Raw genomic sequence first — 17,016 nt, 5'->3', positions numbered from 1 at the left:
TTTTGACTACGACCCCTAAGAAAAGTGTGCCTTTACATGAAAATAATGTGCACTTTTTGACGTATTTTGACCTATAATAGGCGAATTAGAGCAGGGTATTTAATGGTCGGCCTTGCCGAACTATAACGATGTTAGTTGTTTTTTAATGAATATATTTAAAGATTTTCGCTTTAACTCTTTAAGTGTTCCTGAACGTTATGCTTGTGCTCTACTCTCAGGGTCTTCACATTCTTCTAATATTCCATTTGCAATCCCTTTCGAAATTATAAATTGTATTACATTATATATGTAATATAAATTGTTTATTCATTGTGTTGTAATAATGAAAACACACATAGATTAGCAAAAGTAAAAAGACTTAAGTAAGAAGATCACTGCTTCATCGAAACTCCTTAGTTTTTCATTAAAGACCGGACTTCGCCTGTCCGCACACATGCGCACAAATGTCTGATCTTGATAGATCAATGTGTTTTCAAGGTCATTTTTTCACACATACAAAAGCTCTATTCTTTGTTGCTCTTGTACAGTTTGCCATCTTTAAGTGAAATCTTTATTCAAAAGCGTATAAAATGAAAATGGTTTTAAATTACAATTGGATCCAAAAAGTCGCATTCAATAAAGGCGGGAGACAGTTTCTGTGAAGCTAAAAAAAAAGAAAAACATTTTACTACAAACGTTATAATATTTGTGCTAAGAAAAGCAAACCGTGCATGAGCAACAAACCGGAAGAAGTTGTTTACTACACACTATTTAAATATTATGTACAGAGAAAGTGTTATGTTACCGCACTTTACTTGAGCAATTTGAGCAAGTGGAATCGAATTCGCTGCACCCTATTTATAGAAATTGTATTTAATTATTCCCTAATAAAGTCAAGGCCTTTTTACCTATGCGCTGACAAATTTAATTTGCTAATTTTGGTGAGATTAACTCAACTCAATTGTATGCAAAAACAAAGTGTACTTAACGCTTATTTATCTTTTATATGCTTAACAATTATTATGTATATATTTGTGTGCGCTAAGAGACTTGTAAGTCAATGGTTCATCATTATCATCTCATATATTTTCTCATCTCAACAATTAATTGCTAAATATTTATATGTATTTATAAATATAAAAATATTCATTGAAAAGTTCGTAGAGCGAGAAACGACGGAAAACAGTTGAGGATATATAATTCAATCCAAATCATTTCCGTCCACTGCATTGAGGCGAAATTTCCATAGCTTGAGGAGCTTCCAACTTCAGTCAGCAAGCTAGCGTTCGCGCACGGCGAAGGGCTATGAAGACCATTGGGTGACGAGAGAACGTTGTCACTATTTTCGATACTCTTGAGTATCGACATAACGTGGGCTATGCTATGCTTTTGTATAAGTGTCTCCTTTGTGAGTGCAAGTGTTTCACAAATCTGTCGCCCAATGAAGCCAAATTGTTCAACGCGCTTTCTCATCCTTTCGCCTTGGAGTTGTCCATACACAGCAGGACACACTAGCGCGACTTTTTTTTCTTTACATGCGCTGTCGCCCTGGAGACGGCCTATCTGGGGTGGTTTTCTCGACATCCCAAAGGCTTTTCTCCGAAAGAAGAAAGTTTTTGAAAGAAAAATCATCATTAAATAAATTATGTATAAAATTGACGACGAGAGTATATTAAGCTTAAAGTTATAAAAAATAAATTTGTTTATGCCAGGTCAAGCAAACATTTATGCCCTACAAAGCTTCTACGCCTGTAAGCAAAATCAAGGAAGACTTTAAAAATAAGCTTTTATAATATCCCAACTGATTCCGAATCCGATTTTCTCAAAATATTTAAGACTTTCTGCCCATTTGTGATGAGTTGATTTTTCAGACTACTATCCATATAAAGCCTTACTTTCGTCCCTTCCATATTTCCAATTTTAATACGTCTACGCAAAAATCGGTGAAGGACAGTATTCTGAAATACTAAATGAATATGGGTTGGGACCATTTCTGAAATACACTTCAAAAAAATGTTCTTAGAAAAATTAGGATTTTATACGTCAACGAGATGAAATTTTTAAAATTTTATTATCATACTCACATCCACTTTGGACTAGGTCTACTTTTTACCTTACCTGTGTTCTTCTAAACTACAAGCCTTTACAAAGCAACAAACTATCATTTGAGATGTTGTATCAGGAAGATAAGTGAACAAATATATATTATAGAGGAAATGTTAGGTTATTTAAAAAATGGCGTTATGCAACATTTCGAAAGAATTTATAGCATTTCCAAATGAGTATAGTATTTTGAAAAGGCTCCAAAAAGGCATAAGAATGAAAAAAATATATATATGTATATATATATATATATATAGAGATTAAAATCATTTATGGCTATAACTATTTTATACATATTGAAGGCTTTTATCGGAACTACAAACACATGCTTTAAAGACCTTCAGCAAATCAGTTAAAAAGTAATAAAAAGTATTAAGCTTGACAAAGAATATACGCAAAAATGAAATCAGAGTAAAATTATTTTCTATCATCACGAGCGAGCGAATCTATAAACTTTTCAATTAACATGACATGTACACTGATGTGCATACAGATTTGCATATTTGTGTTTCATAGCAACGTTCTCATCAATGAGTTGTATGTGATATGTGATGCTTGCATGCATAGTGTACGAAAAGTTCTCATACCGTAAACATGTCGCTATTAATTGCTCTACTCATCTTATATCAAATTAATTGTTATGAATATTGCTATTATTTTGATAGCTTAACGAGATCTTTTAAAGAATATAAATAAATTATTTATTAATTTAATCCCAAAACGAGAAAAGATAGAATCAACAAATTATACATAAAAACTTTTTCGGTTGTTTTTCTTTTAATTTGCGTAAAGTTATGTGTTGGTGTTTACGCGTTTACTGGACCGTTTTATATAATCTATTTATTCGATTTTTTAACGATATTGGCGATACTTTAGCGCCAAATTCAAATGATTGTCATAACAGTTGTTGTTGCTGTTGTTGTAAACATTGCTGTTGTTGCCATTCATTTCACAAAAGTTGCTGCATCTGCCATAAACATAACCGGATTAGTGATCCATCACTTAATAGCGACGAAAGAAGAACCATAAGTGATATACATTTAAATATGTCGACGGAGCATGATTACGTCATTGTAGGTAAGCTGAGTTTAAGGCGCAACAATTCAGAAAATTACATTCGACCTGCAGTGAATTTTTATTAGTTACAGCTTTAAAGGATTTTATTTATTGTTGTGGTGCGAGAACTTTTTCTACATGGAGCATTCTTTAATGGATTCGAATTTAAAATATTTTTGCTTATTTTGAACGCATTAACACGCCAAGCACGTCCATGCTTACATTAAATTTTGAGATATTTTCCGTTAATTTTTTCTCAAAGCGTTAGACTTAGCCTGGTTGGAGTCTGTTTACCAAGCTTTCATTTTTCCGTCAGTTTATGAAAGCTGCAACGTTTCAACAACAAGCTATTGAGAGATGGATTGTCGGACGATGTGACGATGGGGATAGACGTTTTCGACCAATCAACTTCGATTCTTACGTTGACTAAGAATGTATATCCCTTATGGCGTCTCAGATGAGTGAGAATAGTGCACATTGTTCTTCCTGCGGCCTAGAATAATGTTTCCAAAATTTCCGAAATCCTTTTTAGAAACATTGTCCAAGGGATACGCAAAATAAAACCAAGTAAGAAAATTGTATTTGATCGCGATCGAATCTTTTATACGCACCGCCGTTATCATAAAAAAAATGTAAAAAAAGGAAAAAAAAAATTTTGGTATTCTATAATATGGGTGGGCGGGGCAGATTTTTTCTGTTTTCAAAATAAAAGTGGAACTTTATATAGTGATGTACTTTACGAGCAACGATCAAAAAATGTGGAAAGCAAAGATGCTCGCTTTGTAGGCGCGTCCTTTGACTGGTTTGGACCGTTTTCATTTTTTTTTGCGAATTTGTAGGCGATATTTTAATTTTTGCAAACGGGAAAACGTTTACCACAAACACTGCAGAGTTGGGCAAACGAATAGACGGACATGTTGAAATGCATCCCGAACTTGATAGTGCCCATGGAATAAACGTTCAAATTTTTGTAGATTTTTCTCCTCTAGTTTATTAGTAATGAGCAAAAAATCAATTATTTATTTTTTTTGAAAAGCGAAAGCAGTTCTGTAGGAGTGTACTTCGATCTATTTGGCCCACTTTTAATACCAACCTGCGTGCAAGAACTCTCAACGTTTCTGCGAAATTTGAAGCCGGTAGTTTCATTTTTGCGACTAGGATAATATTTAGAAATTGCGTAGAGGGACAGACAGACGTGCTTAAGTCGATTCAAAATTTGACACTAATCAAGAATATGTACACTTTGTGGAGTCTCTGAAGCTCGCTTCTGAGCGTTGCATACGTTTTGACAAAATGAGTATGCCCCTCGGTCACTTGTCGATCACAGGAACTAGGTTACCGCGACCACTGGTCTTTCTTCACTTCTCTCTGACCTTCAACCTGTTACAAGAATAGGGCATATCCCTGATTATACTGATTGTTCCATATTAAAAAACCAAAAAGTCTACATAAGATACACATTATTGCGAGACATTTGGGGATACTGCTTAGATGTTATTATATATTTAAAGTGCTCCTATTTCCTATTCCCTCTAAGGCGAAAGCAGCATTCCTACCTTTTTTTCTCTTTGTTTAAAAAACATACATTTTCTTTTCTGCTTTAGACGAAATCGATGCCAATTATTTGCAAATTGAAAAACGAAAAATAGAAACTGAACTCTATTATCGGACGGTGGATCGGGCAATCGCTGAAGATGTACTGACCGATAGAGAAGACGGCACTTGCTTAGTGAGGCCATACAAAGAAGCGGTAACAAAATTTAATTAAAACAAAAAAAACTTTTTTTTAATTGCTTGCCAACACAGCTCGTTTATTATTCAATAAAATTTTTACTTCCTAAACTCCACAAGACTTGGATTACAAACCTTCAAGGGTTTTAACTATATATTTAATTCAATTTTTCCTTACAGGATATCACCATCAAGTATATTGTTAGTATTTATTGTCGGCAGCAATTCTATCATTTATATATACGACAAATATGCGGGAAGGAATTATATGCCATTGGTCAACCGAAGCCGAATGAGCGTTTATTTACTACACCCAATGAAATCATTGATTTTTATAAACATCATCATTTGTTGTGTACGAACAAACAAACAACGATGAGCGTTATATTAAAGCCACTTATTGTTTAAATTTTTTAAATGAAAAGAAATTTTTTATTTACAATAGCAATAGCAAAAGATTAAATAATCTCCTTAAGTTGCAACAATGGCTTTAAAAACGCAACGATTATTTTGCATTAAAGCGGGCCAGAGGAATGCTTTAATCAAGTCTGAACGGCGATCAGATTGTAAATGACGATCATGTTTTTCCGGACGAAGAAAACCTAAAAAAAAGTTAATAAATTATTTTTTTTATCGACTTTAAACTTTAAACAACCGATTACCTAAATTAAAATCGATGTCCAAATAATACGGTACTTTCTGGTTAACCATTTTCCAAGCCAAACGTACACAATTACTTACATAATGCGTAAGCGGTGGACATGAGTCCAAGCAGGGATATTCATGCAAAGTTGATAATACCTTTGGAAATGATGTTTGCAAATGAATTTTTATACTCTCTTCACTTTTGTTAGGTTAGTAGATTTTACCTGATTGAAGACTGTTCTCTCAATTTCCCCTAACGGAAAAGTTTCTATCGTCTCGTATAAATAATTACGTACTGAACGATCCAAAGCTAAAGTTATCTCATTTGTACTGTCTAACGGGCAATATACCGAACGTCTTACTTCCAATACCTTACGTTCACGCATACCATGACACAAGCGAAATGAAAGCTGAAAAGATTCCAAAAATTCTTTTTTAATAATTGTTAAAGGAAAGGTTGACAAGTAATTTTTCAAGGATTCTATCTTTATCTTAATCTTTGACTGGCTCTTTGGTTTTTATATTAATTTTTTCGTTTTTCGTTAAATGGAAAGTTGTTTAACATTTTCTATTAAGAGCCAATCATTAAACTATCAAAAAATATCCTTAATATTAATTATTTCATTATTTTAGTGCAAGGATAACATGTATTTTCATAGCTTTCCCTATATACGTTATTTATCTCTTGTACGGTTTACTTTGGTTTTGAACAACTTTCTCTTTTAGTTCCTATTTTGGGAAAATAGAGTGCCGATGTGTATGTAGGAGTCGACTAAAATTTCATTTAAGAGCATTTAAATGTAACTCAATAATTTAAAAATATTAAATAACCACTATTAGTATAATATAAGTAATTAACAAAAAGGCTTAATTAGTATTTTTGAAATTCCTCATAAAATCGTATTTTTGATGATGTTCGAAAATAAAAGATATATAAAAACGGAATATTTTATATGAAAGTGGAAAAGGAAAGAAACAATGCTGCTAAATTTGTTATTATCTACCGTTTTAACGTTTGCAGAGCTGCTTAAATGATTAACTGGAAAACTTCATTCACAATAATTCATTTTAATCCGTTTATTATGTTTGTTTATAGTGAATCAATGTTCATATCCCACCTAACAATTATTAATAATCACTTTGGTACATAAAGAAAGTCTGTGGGATAATTGCTATTTATTACTTTATGGAAATTTTCACATACTAAGTTGTTTGCATGCTTGAAAATACGGAGGCTACTTTTAACACTTGTCCGCAATGTATCAATTATTGGTTTTCAATGCTGTGGTTATTACATTTTTAAAATTGAAAATATCAGCTACTATACGACTATTGATCGGATTCATGAAATTGAAGCTAAAAATGCAAAAGTGTGGCGTCGTTATTTACATAGACTTTTCGCATTTGGTATTTTTAATCTAATAATTACAGAGTAACGGCAACATAATAATTGCAGTGTTAAAACAATTTGCTTACTTTCCTCTTTTCGCCTGTAAAAAATAACAATACAAATTATATACCTATTAATATTCACAAATGCCTCGTTGTTTCTTTAATTCCATGTTATCCAAGAGGGTGAACAAATATAGAGTCTGTACTCTGCAGCTTTAGTTGTGAATGGTCATTGAAGGCAATGTTCCGGCTTTCAATTTTGTTCACTGTGAACTCGCACGCTTGTTTTTCTTTTTTAATAAATAACAAAAAATAATAAAAACAAAAAATCACTTCGTTTAATGGCCTATCATAATCGGGTTATTAATCGCGAATGAAAAATTTGCTTTCGCATTTGTATTTAGATGTTTGAGAAATACTAAAGCGAAAAGCAACTTTCAGCTACGTGATTATTCGTAACTAGTAAATATAACCATGTCCTCGCTAAATTCCCTGTTGAAAGGCAAAGCATAGAGTCGTTTATAATATATATAAATGGTTGAGTGCCCAACTAACAACATAAATGTTAACGCCGATCAGCTATGTTAAAGGCGCAACTTAACAGACCAGAGGGATTGTAAAACAAAGTGACCAAAAAAGCAAAAGCCGTCGACACGCAACTTAACATGGAAAAAAAATTAACATGAACTAACTGACCAAAAAAGCAAAAGCCGTCGATGTTAATATCTGCTTAATGCGCTCTGGCGTAATTTGCAAAAAATACGATTAAGAATGCGAAAAATTCTGGAAGAAAAATCCACTGCAATTTTAGCTTACTTTTTAATTTTTTTACTATATATAAAATGTCACTGATAAAATCACTGATAAAAAAAAGTTAGAATTGTACACCTCAAGCTCGAAATTTCTATGGTTTGTGTGTTTGTTGAAATATAAAAGAAAAGGAGAAAGAGAGCAGTTATGCATTGCAGATTTCTCTTGAATTTAGAAAATAACAAAAATAAGAGCGATTGTGGATGTGAAAGTTCTCTTGCATTTTAAAAAACAAGACAAAAACCTTTTTAAAGAGCAATTGTGAATGTAAAATTTCTCTTTTGTGTTAGAAAAAAACAAGAAATCTCATTAAAAAGCAATTGCGCTTCTCAAACTTCTCTTGCATTTTAGAGCTGATCAATCTTTTTCTCTTTCAGTTGTACAATGTATTTCGGGAAGGAGGCGAGCGTGGGTGACGTGTAATAAAAATATTTTGAGAAAAATTAAATAAAAAATTATTCAAAGTTTACGAATAAATGTGATAAATGAAATAATTACTTGCGATTTAGGAAAAAACAGAATTAAATAAAAGTTATACTCTTTGTGCCTAAAAAATGGTTTGCAAAAATGAAAGATAAGCAATTGTAAGAATATATGTAATATTTTACAAGAAAGAGAAAATGGCGCTAAATTTGTATGTAAGTTTATTGTCAAAGTAACAAAGGTACTAAAATTCTAACTAGGTTATGGTTGTGTACTCTTGCTTCTAATTGCTTTTGAAATAAAAATCAAAGTAAAAAAAAGTTGCAAGCTTAGGTATGTGAAGAAACTAGACAGAAAAGTTAAAAAAAAAAAAAACAAAAACAAGAAATTATGTTGTCTCCCTAATGTTTATAAATTTTGTTTTTATTCAAAGTTACTGTTTATTATATTATTTATTTATATATATTTTTTTCTATATTTCTGATATATGATATTGTTATTATTATTATTTGAACGGTGTTGTTTTTCTATTTTGATTGGCTAAGTGTACTTTTTTGCACATTTATGCTTTTATGAAGCAATTTAAAATGGACAGTTTTTCGCATTTTATCACGATTTGATTTTTCTACTCACCACAATAATTGAAAATAATATTTTCGCTTTTAAATTATGTACGTGTTTTAGCTGTGGCATACTATCCAATGACTCTAAAGTGTCTGATCTATTTTCTAAATACAAAGAACGATACTGAGTAACCATGCTACTAAAAATATATATGAAAGAAAAGTTATTAAATGAGAAAAATAAATAATAATAATAAAAAGAAAAATGAAATGATATTTTTACCCAATGTCCTCATTTGCTGAGTCATCTGAATGGTAGCCATCGCTGCTATTGCTGCCATTGGGTGAATTTAAGCCATTAGCAATTGTTGTAACAATTGGTGTTTTTGAATTTGAAACAATCTCATTACCCATAACATTTAAAATAATTTCACAACCACGTGCAAAGTTCATTAATAAGCCAGCTGCCGGTCTCTTTTCAACATTTGCTTGTGAATCAACACGTTTCAATTGTCCCACACATTTTAGCACTTCTTTATCGTTTTCCACTCTCTGCGATAAATTTTCAATTAGACTAGTTAATTGCTTTAAGGCCGGCTTATCCAATATGGTTAATAAAGTTTTATTATCAATAAGTCTTTGTTGTATGTCCCCGTAACTAATGGCTAAGAGGCGTTGATGTGAAGATTGGGCGGGATCTGGTTTTACTGTTATCATACTTAACTCTTCCAATTTATGCAGAGCCATCTTGTAAGTATCTACATGTCTTTGCAATTCCGTTTTTAAAGCTGAATGCAAAGATATCAACTGACCGGTGGCATCAGCAGTTAAGCCATGACTACCTAAACCTTGGACAGCATTATTAAATGATTTGCGGGTATCTCTTATTGTATGTCTTAGATTAGGTTCATATTGTACTAACGATTGTATAAGTTTTGAACAACGCTGTTTAATGTTTGTATCATGAGGATTCGAAAATAATCTTACTAGTTGCCAAACAATCGATTCAGTTGGCACATCTAATTTTGGAGAAGGGTTAACCGTAATTAATCTGCAAGATGGCATAAATTTTAAAATCAATTTTTACTTTTTATATAATATTTAAAAAAAGTGTTTGCTAGAATCTTGCCTTGAATAAAATGATTCCAAAAGGTAGGCGCTATGTGGTAAATGCTCTAACAGCAAGTCAATGGGCAGCTCTGCGACAACAGACCTTAATACCGAGGGTCCTAGACGGCCGACAACACCTGCTGCTTCGCGATATTGCCGTCCCTCTGATAGTAACATTAAACGCCTTAAAACCTGACGCGGACTAGTCAAAAATTCACGGCCATCACGTGCAGGACCTCGTATTCTTTCTCGACTATCTGCCATAGTTAAAGAATCTTAAACGTGCTTTTGTCACCGATATTCGTTTGCCGTTATTGCTTCTTCCTAATAGTTTACGATCCGTTTTGTAATATGATTTTCTATTGCATTGGCTTAGGTGAAAAAACTATAACAAAGTTATAGATCCGTAATGTTTTCTTAAAGGTCTTAGAAACCATGATTTATACCACCGTCAAGAAGCAACTACAACAGTTTTTAGCTGAAATATACAAAAAAAGAAAAAAACAATAATAATAATTTTTCATATTTTTTTTTTTTTAAATAAACAAAAAAACTTTGTTCCTAAAGTATAAACTACAATGTTTTGAACACCAGTTAAACATAGAAACGCAAGTCATAAAAACATAATAATAATAAATAACATTAGCGGAAATAGTCAAACAAAAAAGTTCATTAAACTTTTAATGCGACATTGTCAGCCAGCAAGAAGAAAGCATTCCATAACCACTACGTATTACTGTTTAATTATAAGACCTTAAGTAAACAAAGCGGGAAAAATGCATTTAATTACTTATTACCAGACCCGTATATCGGACAAGAACAAGACAAGATTCTGTTACAAAGTCGTAAACAGAGGACTTGCGAACAATTGAAGCGTGGTGTTGCAAGAGTCATTACTTGAAGTTTCGAAATTTTCATATTTTAGAATAAAAAAAAAAAAAACGCAAAACTTAATATCATGTTGCATAATAGTGAACATGAAATGCATATTTCGTTAATATATTTACTATATTTTTATTAATTTAAAAGTTTTACTTCAAAATCCCTCTGGGTGGCTGCGTAGACAAAGGATATTAACTAACAGTGGCCATGGGTCCAAATCTCAACTGCGCTAGAGTTTTTATTAAAGACGATATTCTTAGATGTTGGTAGTGCTTTAAGACTATAATCTTGGAATTTATTTCACTGCAATTTTAATAAAACTGTGTTTTATATTGTAAGGGTACCAATCAAAGTATAAATGCCATAGGTAGGCATAAATTAGGTGAAGAGGAAATGATTTCAAACTTGTTGAATAAGTCACAAGACAAAGTTATTTCCTTTCAACTTCAAGTTAGTGGAAACAATATAAGCCCGCCAGCATCTTTCTTTCGAAACACACGCGGTAAGTTTGCTTTTCAACGCATTAAGAAACAAATATTGATCTACAAATACTTCTCGAAACTATACTTTAAGAGACGAAAAAATTCATGAGTGATGTAGGCAACAGTATCGTTTTGGAAGCAGAAATGTTCTCTTTTTAGCGAGGATGCAAACATAGGCTCGAATCCGCTTAAATGTTCTCGGTGTTTGTTTGGCCAACGGCTTTAGGGACAAGCATGGATTACTAAATTATAAGGCGTTCCATAATTGAATTCGTTGTCAATCGGACTATTCGTCCGCGGATTCTATAGCATATTGAGCAGTCTGTTTGAGAAGAAATGAAAACAAGGTTTCATCACGTGGAATAAGATACCCAGCTTCCCAGCTACCCAGCACATACAATCGATAAACTCTCATTAGCTGGCAAAGCTAATATACTGGCACAATCTGAGCGGTATTTAATACTTCTTTAACTGAATCAACAACAACAAATCATCATGTGACGCTTTTGTTTAACTTTTCTGGAAGCTAATGCACATTGAATTATAAGTGTGTGTGCAGGAATCGAAAGATTTTATTCTTTCGAATTATCCATTAAGTGATATTGTGTCTTCAACATGCCTCATAACATGAGGCAAAATAAGCGCTAATTTGCAATTGTGCGCTGTACGCTCGACTTTCGATTGTCGCTAAGAAGGAAAATTGCCTACATTTTAAATCATACTGCACAAGAGTCTTATCGAGAGTTAGCAAATTGTCCAAGAAATTATCTCGTTCATCTTCATACTCGTCTAAAATCGACCGAGCATTCAAAAATTGCAAAATATTTTGTTAATGATGGATGCGTTAGTTGGTTGGTTTTTACGATTAGCGCATTGAATTTTCATACAGTCCACGTATACGTTGTTTGACAAAATCTGTTATGCATTGCTGGTCACTCGGTCTATTGTTGCCTACCGACTCAGATCCATATACCAATTTTTGAGAGTGCCGGCGAACATACTTTACGTGTGGGACTCCCTCGCGAGAATGGTATTATTAATTATTAGTTTCTTGGGAAATCCGTACCGCGATCTAGAAACATAGGACGCTGTTTCCTTCTTCCAGTAATTTATGTGCCATAACAGAAGTTTTTTTAAGTCCCTTTTTGCTGTTGTCTTGTACATTGCTTTCAATGCCAATTCAATTTTTGCTGTGACCATTGCGATATCAGCTTATTCACATGGCTTCTTGGTCCGCCACAAAAATTTTCACGGCATATCATGATTCTTCGAACTTTCCAGCCCTTTTGTTGCCCTCGAATGGCCAGGCACCTCATTGAGTGTTTGAAGACTCTCCAACGCAAGTCTTCATGCTATCATTCGTCCTTTTAGGGACTTTAAAATGGCTTGACTGTCGGGGTAGATGCAGATCAGTAAATAGGTTTTAAGCCTTTCGCTAACCCTAGCCTAAGGAGTTTGTAATGAATACTTCCGAGGATCATTAACGAATGAAAAATCTTCTATCGTAGATAATCCTGTGCTAGCTAAAAAAACCGTAGTTATTAAGGTAATAAATACGAGCAAATGTTGACATGAAATTTATAATTGATTTCAGCATTTTCTTTATTGAATGTTATGCGTTCACAGCAGTGTGCGAAAGTGCAGAAAACTGGAAAAAAAACATGTTGATGGACAATGTAATTAATGTACTAAAAGATTACGTTAGAAATCAAGGTTAAATACCAGCCATGTTAATGATCTGAAAGTCTTTCTTCTTTTGGCGACTGGATCGCTGAGGCCTTTTAATAAATTCATTGATTTATTATTATAAAGTTTTAAAAAACCAGTACCAGTAACTCTGATTAAAAGCAAAGCTTTCTTTTTGATTCGAATATTTAATTGGACCTATTAAATACTTGCATTTAATTTCAGATTAACATTGTAAATACGTTATATATATACATGAAGGTTCTAGCTAGCTTTTTCTTAGCTATCGAAAATAAATTTGCAGCCGCAATTTTGACAGTGGACTCTACTCCACTAATCCATGAAGATCGGACTTATGAGTGGATAGACAACAATCTTGAATGAATTTTACTCCCTTAACTCATGAATATCGGACGAATGAACGGATAGACTCAAATAATTTGGCTAAATATCCCCAAACAACAAACCTTTAATTGTACCTCTGACGGGTGTTCCTCAAGGAGCGATAGTCTATTATTTACTCCGGGTAATAACTATGCAAAGTAATTTACTAACTAAAGCCGGCTCTGCTTCTGCACAGCATGCTTATTTGGGATTGCACTAATAAATATTTTTAGTAAACTTTAATTTCTTATCGTCTATAGCAGCTTTTTAACAATTGTGAACTCGTTTCCGGACGTATAAGTTTTTCTAACTTCTTTTTCCTAAAAACATTGGCAAAGTGCTTCAGGCTTATGTCATAATTTTTGCGATTATGATTAGATTCACTGCGAATTGGTTAGTGAAGGGAGGGACAGATGAAGCTGGGTTAAGTAAATCACACTTTTTACGTTTTCCTTCAGTTCCTTTATTTGAAAGTTTACTAATGAAAATGTTTATGATAAGATTTTAAGTGCTGTCCGAGTGACCGTTACGTGTAAATTTTCTATCGCAGCTTCGACAATTTTTAAAACGCAGAATATCAGTTTCACGCATTAATACGAACAGATCAACTTACACACTGGCTAAGTAAAAATATTTACAGTTGATATAGTTTTTAAAAGGCAATTATAAGAGGAAGCAACTTATGTTATGGTGGATGTAAACAATTGGGACCAAGTTGAAGACTTTTTTACAGCCATCACCGAAGGAAGAAACGAGACATGTATTCAATTTGTCAAAACTTTTGCAAGGCTCAGAAAGGGAGCTTCAAAAACTCCGTAAAGTCTAGATAGGCTTGATCGGTAACAAATTCTAAATCGATTTAAGCATGTCCGTCCGTCCGTTTGTGTAATTTATGTTGTAAACATTCTCTTCGCCGTAAAAATGACGAGATACCGGTTACAAGCTTGCAATAGAATTTGAAAAACAACCAAATCGGTGAACGGTCACGCCTACAACGCCCAAACGATTGTACAATAAAATCTGTGAACACATTTGCTCTTCATATTTCTTGCCTGTCATTCATAAAGGATATCACATGCACCATATAGATTGCCACTATTTTTATGAAACTATTAAGAAAATCAGCAACGCCCATCAAATATGGTAGAGTACAAAAACTTCCTTATTTTCCTTGTGGTATAAAAGGTATAAAAGATTCGGTCATGACCGAATATAATTTTCTTCTTTGTTTAATTTTACATATTTTGCTTATCTTCCAGGAGGCCGCGAAATGATGACCGTTCCTTTACTTACCTTTTTTTGTATTTGTAAATTAATTTGAAAATTTTCCGATGTAATCCAAAAACGAGCCGTTACTTGCCTTCAACAGTTCGGCCAAATTAATTGAACATAACAACAGGAAAAGTGAAATTTTTCTTTTATTAAGAAATCTTTTCTTATTTCTGTTTGTTAAACTTTATTTCCAAAAAAAAATAAAAATAAAAATATATTTAATACATATTCCCATAGTCATAGTAAATAAGTTCACACATTAAGGTAAATAAAAAATAATTTATAGTTATTTCGAGTCATCTATCAAATTGTTTGCAAGTTCATGATTCCGACGTAGGTACGCGAAAAAAAAAAACTAAATTAAGAGCGTTTTTGAAATTCTTTTTATAATTTTAAGAAATATTCACAAACTATGATAGGTAAATGCGTGCTCATGCCATATTACGTTTGTTTGACATAACAGGCTCGCAAATAAACACTAAGAGAATATAATGATGGAGTATATACGAGTATGATATCCGCTCAACACAACCGTCATTGGTAAAAGTCGCATAAAGACTGAATGTCATGAACAGTATAAACTGGAGTATGGTGTAGAGATGTTAATGGAGGATGATTGTGAATAAACTTTCTTAAGTATGTAAGTGACGGGTGACGGGAGAAAGAAAGAAGAAAAGAAGATTATAAGCAAAGTTAGCCAAGAAACCCATGCGAAACCAATGGTTAAACGTTTTTACCCTGTCAGCTACAAAAGCAAAAACAGCAAGTGGCACGAAAGAGTTGGGTTTTAAAGCAACAACAGCAACAGGAGAAGACAACTTGTAAAATCTATAAACATTAACTGAATTATTATACGGTTCACAGATGTGATGGTTGTGTCTTCAATGATGTTTTTTTTTTTTTTTTTTTTTTTTTTTTGTTTATTTTCTTGGCGACTTTTTGGCAAATTTTAAACTGTCTTTACAAAAGTTTAGCTTGAGCTTCTGTTGCGAATTCTCTAATTTTGTACTGTTTAACCCAGAAATCAGGAGAAATGAACGTGTCTAATAAAGTTTTGTATGCATAAATAAAAAAAAGGAAAAAAAAAAATGAAATTTTTAACAACAATAACAATAATAATCTGTCTTGGTCGATCATTCAATCAATGTATTGATTGATTGATTGATTAATGCTCTATTGGTTTACATTGATTTATTATTACTTTTTCTTTTCGTTTATTACTTGGGATCTTTTGCATGTCACTCACTGATTTACCAAGATTGTCGCTTACGAAGAACTAAGTAATTGTTTTATATTATAATTATGAAATGAGGTTAAGATCTTAATCATATGATTAGCAAATATTAATTTAAATTGATGAACATTCGACACAATTTAATAAGCTTATAGGGTTTATCAAAACATATATATATTTTGGAGGACTCTTTAAAAAGCCTTTATGTGCGATACTATATCGTTCGGAAACTTCCTAGCCTTATGATAACCCACTTAAATGACACGGCATGCTGTTGTTCCAGTTTTCAAAATTTTAGATCGTTTCGACCCTATATTGTCTTCTTCCATTCTTTAAACATAGTTTAAATTGTTTCGACCCTATATGCTCTTCTTACATTCGTTTGTTGAGAGCTTGAATCATCGTGGCCCGATCGAATATGTATTTAAAAAAGGGTCATCTGAGTCGAATGAAATTTTGAATTTCGGGAAAAGGGTTCCTTCATAAGTAATAGCAAAACTGCGGATTACCAAACTTAACACAATCTTATAATCCCCAATGATAACACCAAAAATAATCCTTCCAATAACAGTTAATGAATTCCGTGCTTCCCTTTTGGAAGACCACCGATGAACTGTGGTTGACTACCGTGCACTCACATGCATTTCAATTGAATCAGTAGTTAGACAGACTTTAACAAGATTGGTGAAGCAGTTAGTTAATTAAACTTTCCCAGTAATAACGGACTTGTGTTCAAAGGAATAGTTTGTTCATTCAGCGTACTGTTTACGATTAAAATACTGGAAGTCTCCCGAAAGGAGTTAAGCCTTTGAGTTGCGAAGAAAATTTTTCTAATCAATTATGTTGAAACCTTGAATACAATAGCGAAAAAGTAGTATCGAAATTTTCGGGTTCAATTAGAGGAAAAAATTCATTAAAAAATTTCCGCGGTCTGGGGGATGTCAACGCACCTTTCATCTATCCATTTCTCGATGGTGAATTTGAAACATTTGATAACAAATATTCGGAGCATCCGTAACATATACTGGAGATCTAATCATGGCGGTTCACCTGTTGTCAAAACTTAAAAATTCCGAACCTGTGGTAGCTCTCTTCTAAGATATTGTTACGAAATTCTCTTTTCTCGATCACTAGATCGTGAATTTTTTTTTAGTAAGAGAAAACACTTTTCGCTTTAAGACTCTTTATTTGCAATCAATTTCTTTAAGGATAGCATTATTGACATTTTGCTTTGGCAACACTCTCGACCTCGCAACTCTAGTAT

At 32.9% G+C, this 17,016-nt stretch overlaps 2 protein-coding genes across 2 annotated transcripts; one reads left to right on the top strand and one right to left on the bottom strand.

Annotated features, from left to right (window-relative positions):
• Positions 1-4,714: 4,714 nt before the first annotated feature.
• Positions 4,715-5,305, top strand: LOC119640775 (the record flags this gene model as incomplete). Its single annotated transcript, XM_038039001.1, has 2 exons — positions 4,715-4,888; positions 5,050-5,305. Coding segments are annotated over 2 exons (402 nt in total), but the record flags the coding sequence as incomplete, so codon positions are not given.
• Positions 5,306-5,340: 35 nt separating this feature from the next.
• On the bottom strand, positions 5,341-10,079 carry LOC119640886. The gene is made up of 6 exons (XM_038039193.1): positions 9,832-10,079; positions 8,986-9,753; positions 8,773-8,902; positions 5,739-5,924; positions 5,532-5,670; positions 5,341-5,471 (listed from the first exon to the last, which is right to left on the bottom strand). The coding sequence occupies exons 1-6, from the start codon at positions 10,074-10,076 to the stop codon at positions 5,341-5,343; spliced, it is 1,599 nt and encodes a 532-aa protein (XP_037895121.1). The 5' UTR covers positions 10,077-10,079.
• Positions 10,080-17,016: the final 6,937 nt, after the last annotated feature.

The sequence above is a fragment of the Glossina fuscipes genome, unplaced genomic scaffold (genome assembly GCF_014805625.2).
Source record: "Glossina fuscipes isolate IAEA_lab_2018 unplaced genomic scaffold, Yale_Gfus_2 128, whole genome shotgun sequence".
Lineage (NCBI taxonomy): Eukaryota > Metazoa > Arthropoda > Insecta > Diptera > Glossinidae > Glossina > Glossina fuscipes.
Note: the sequence above shows the minus strand (reverse complement) of the source record. Positions and strands in the feature narration are given on the sequence as shown.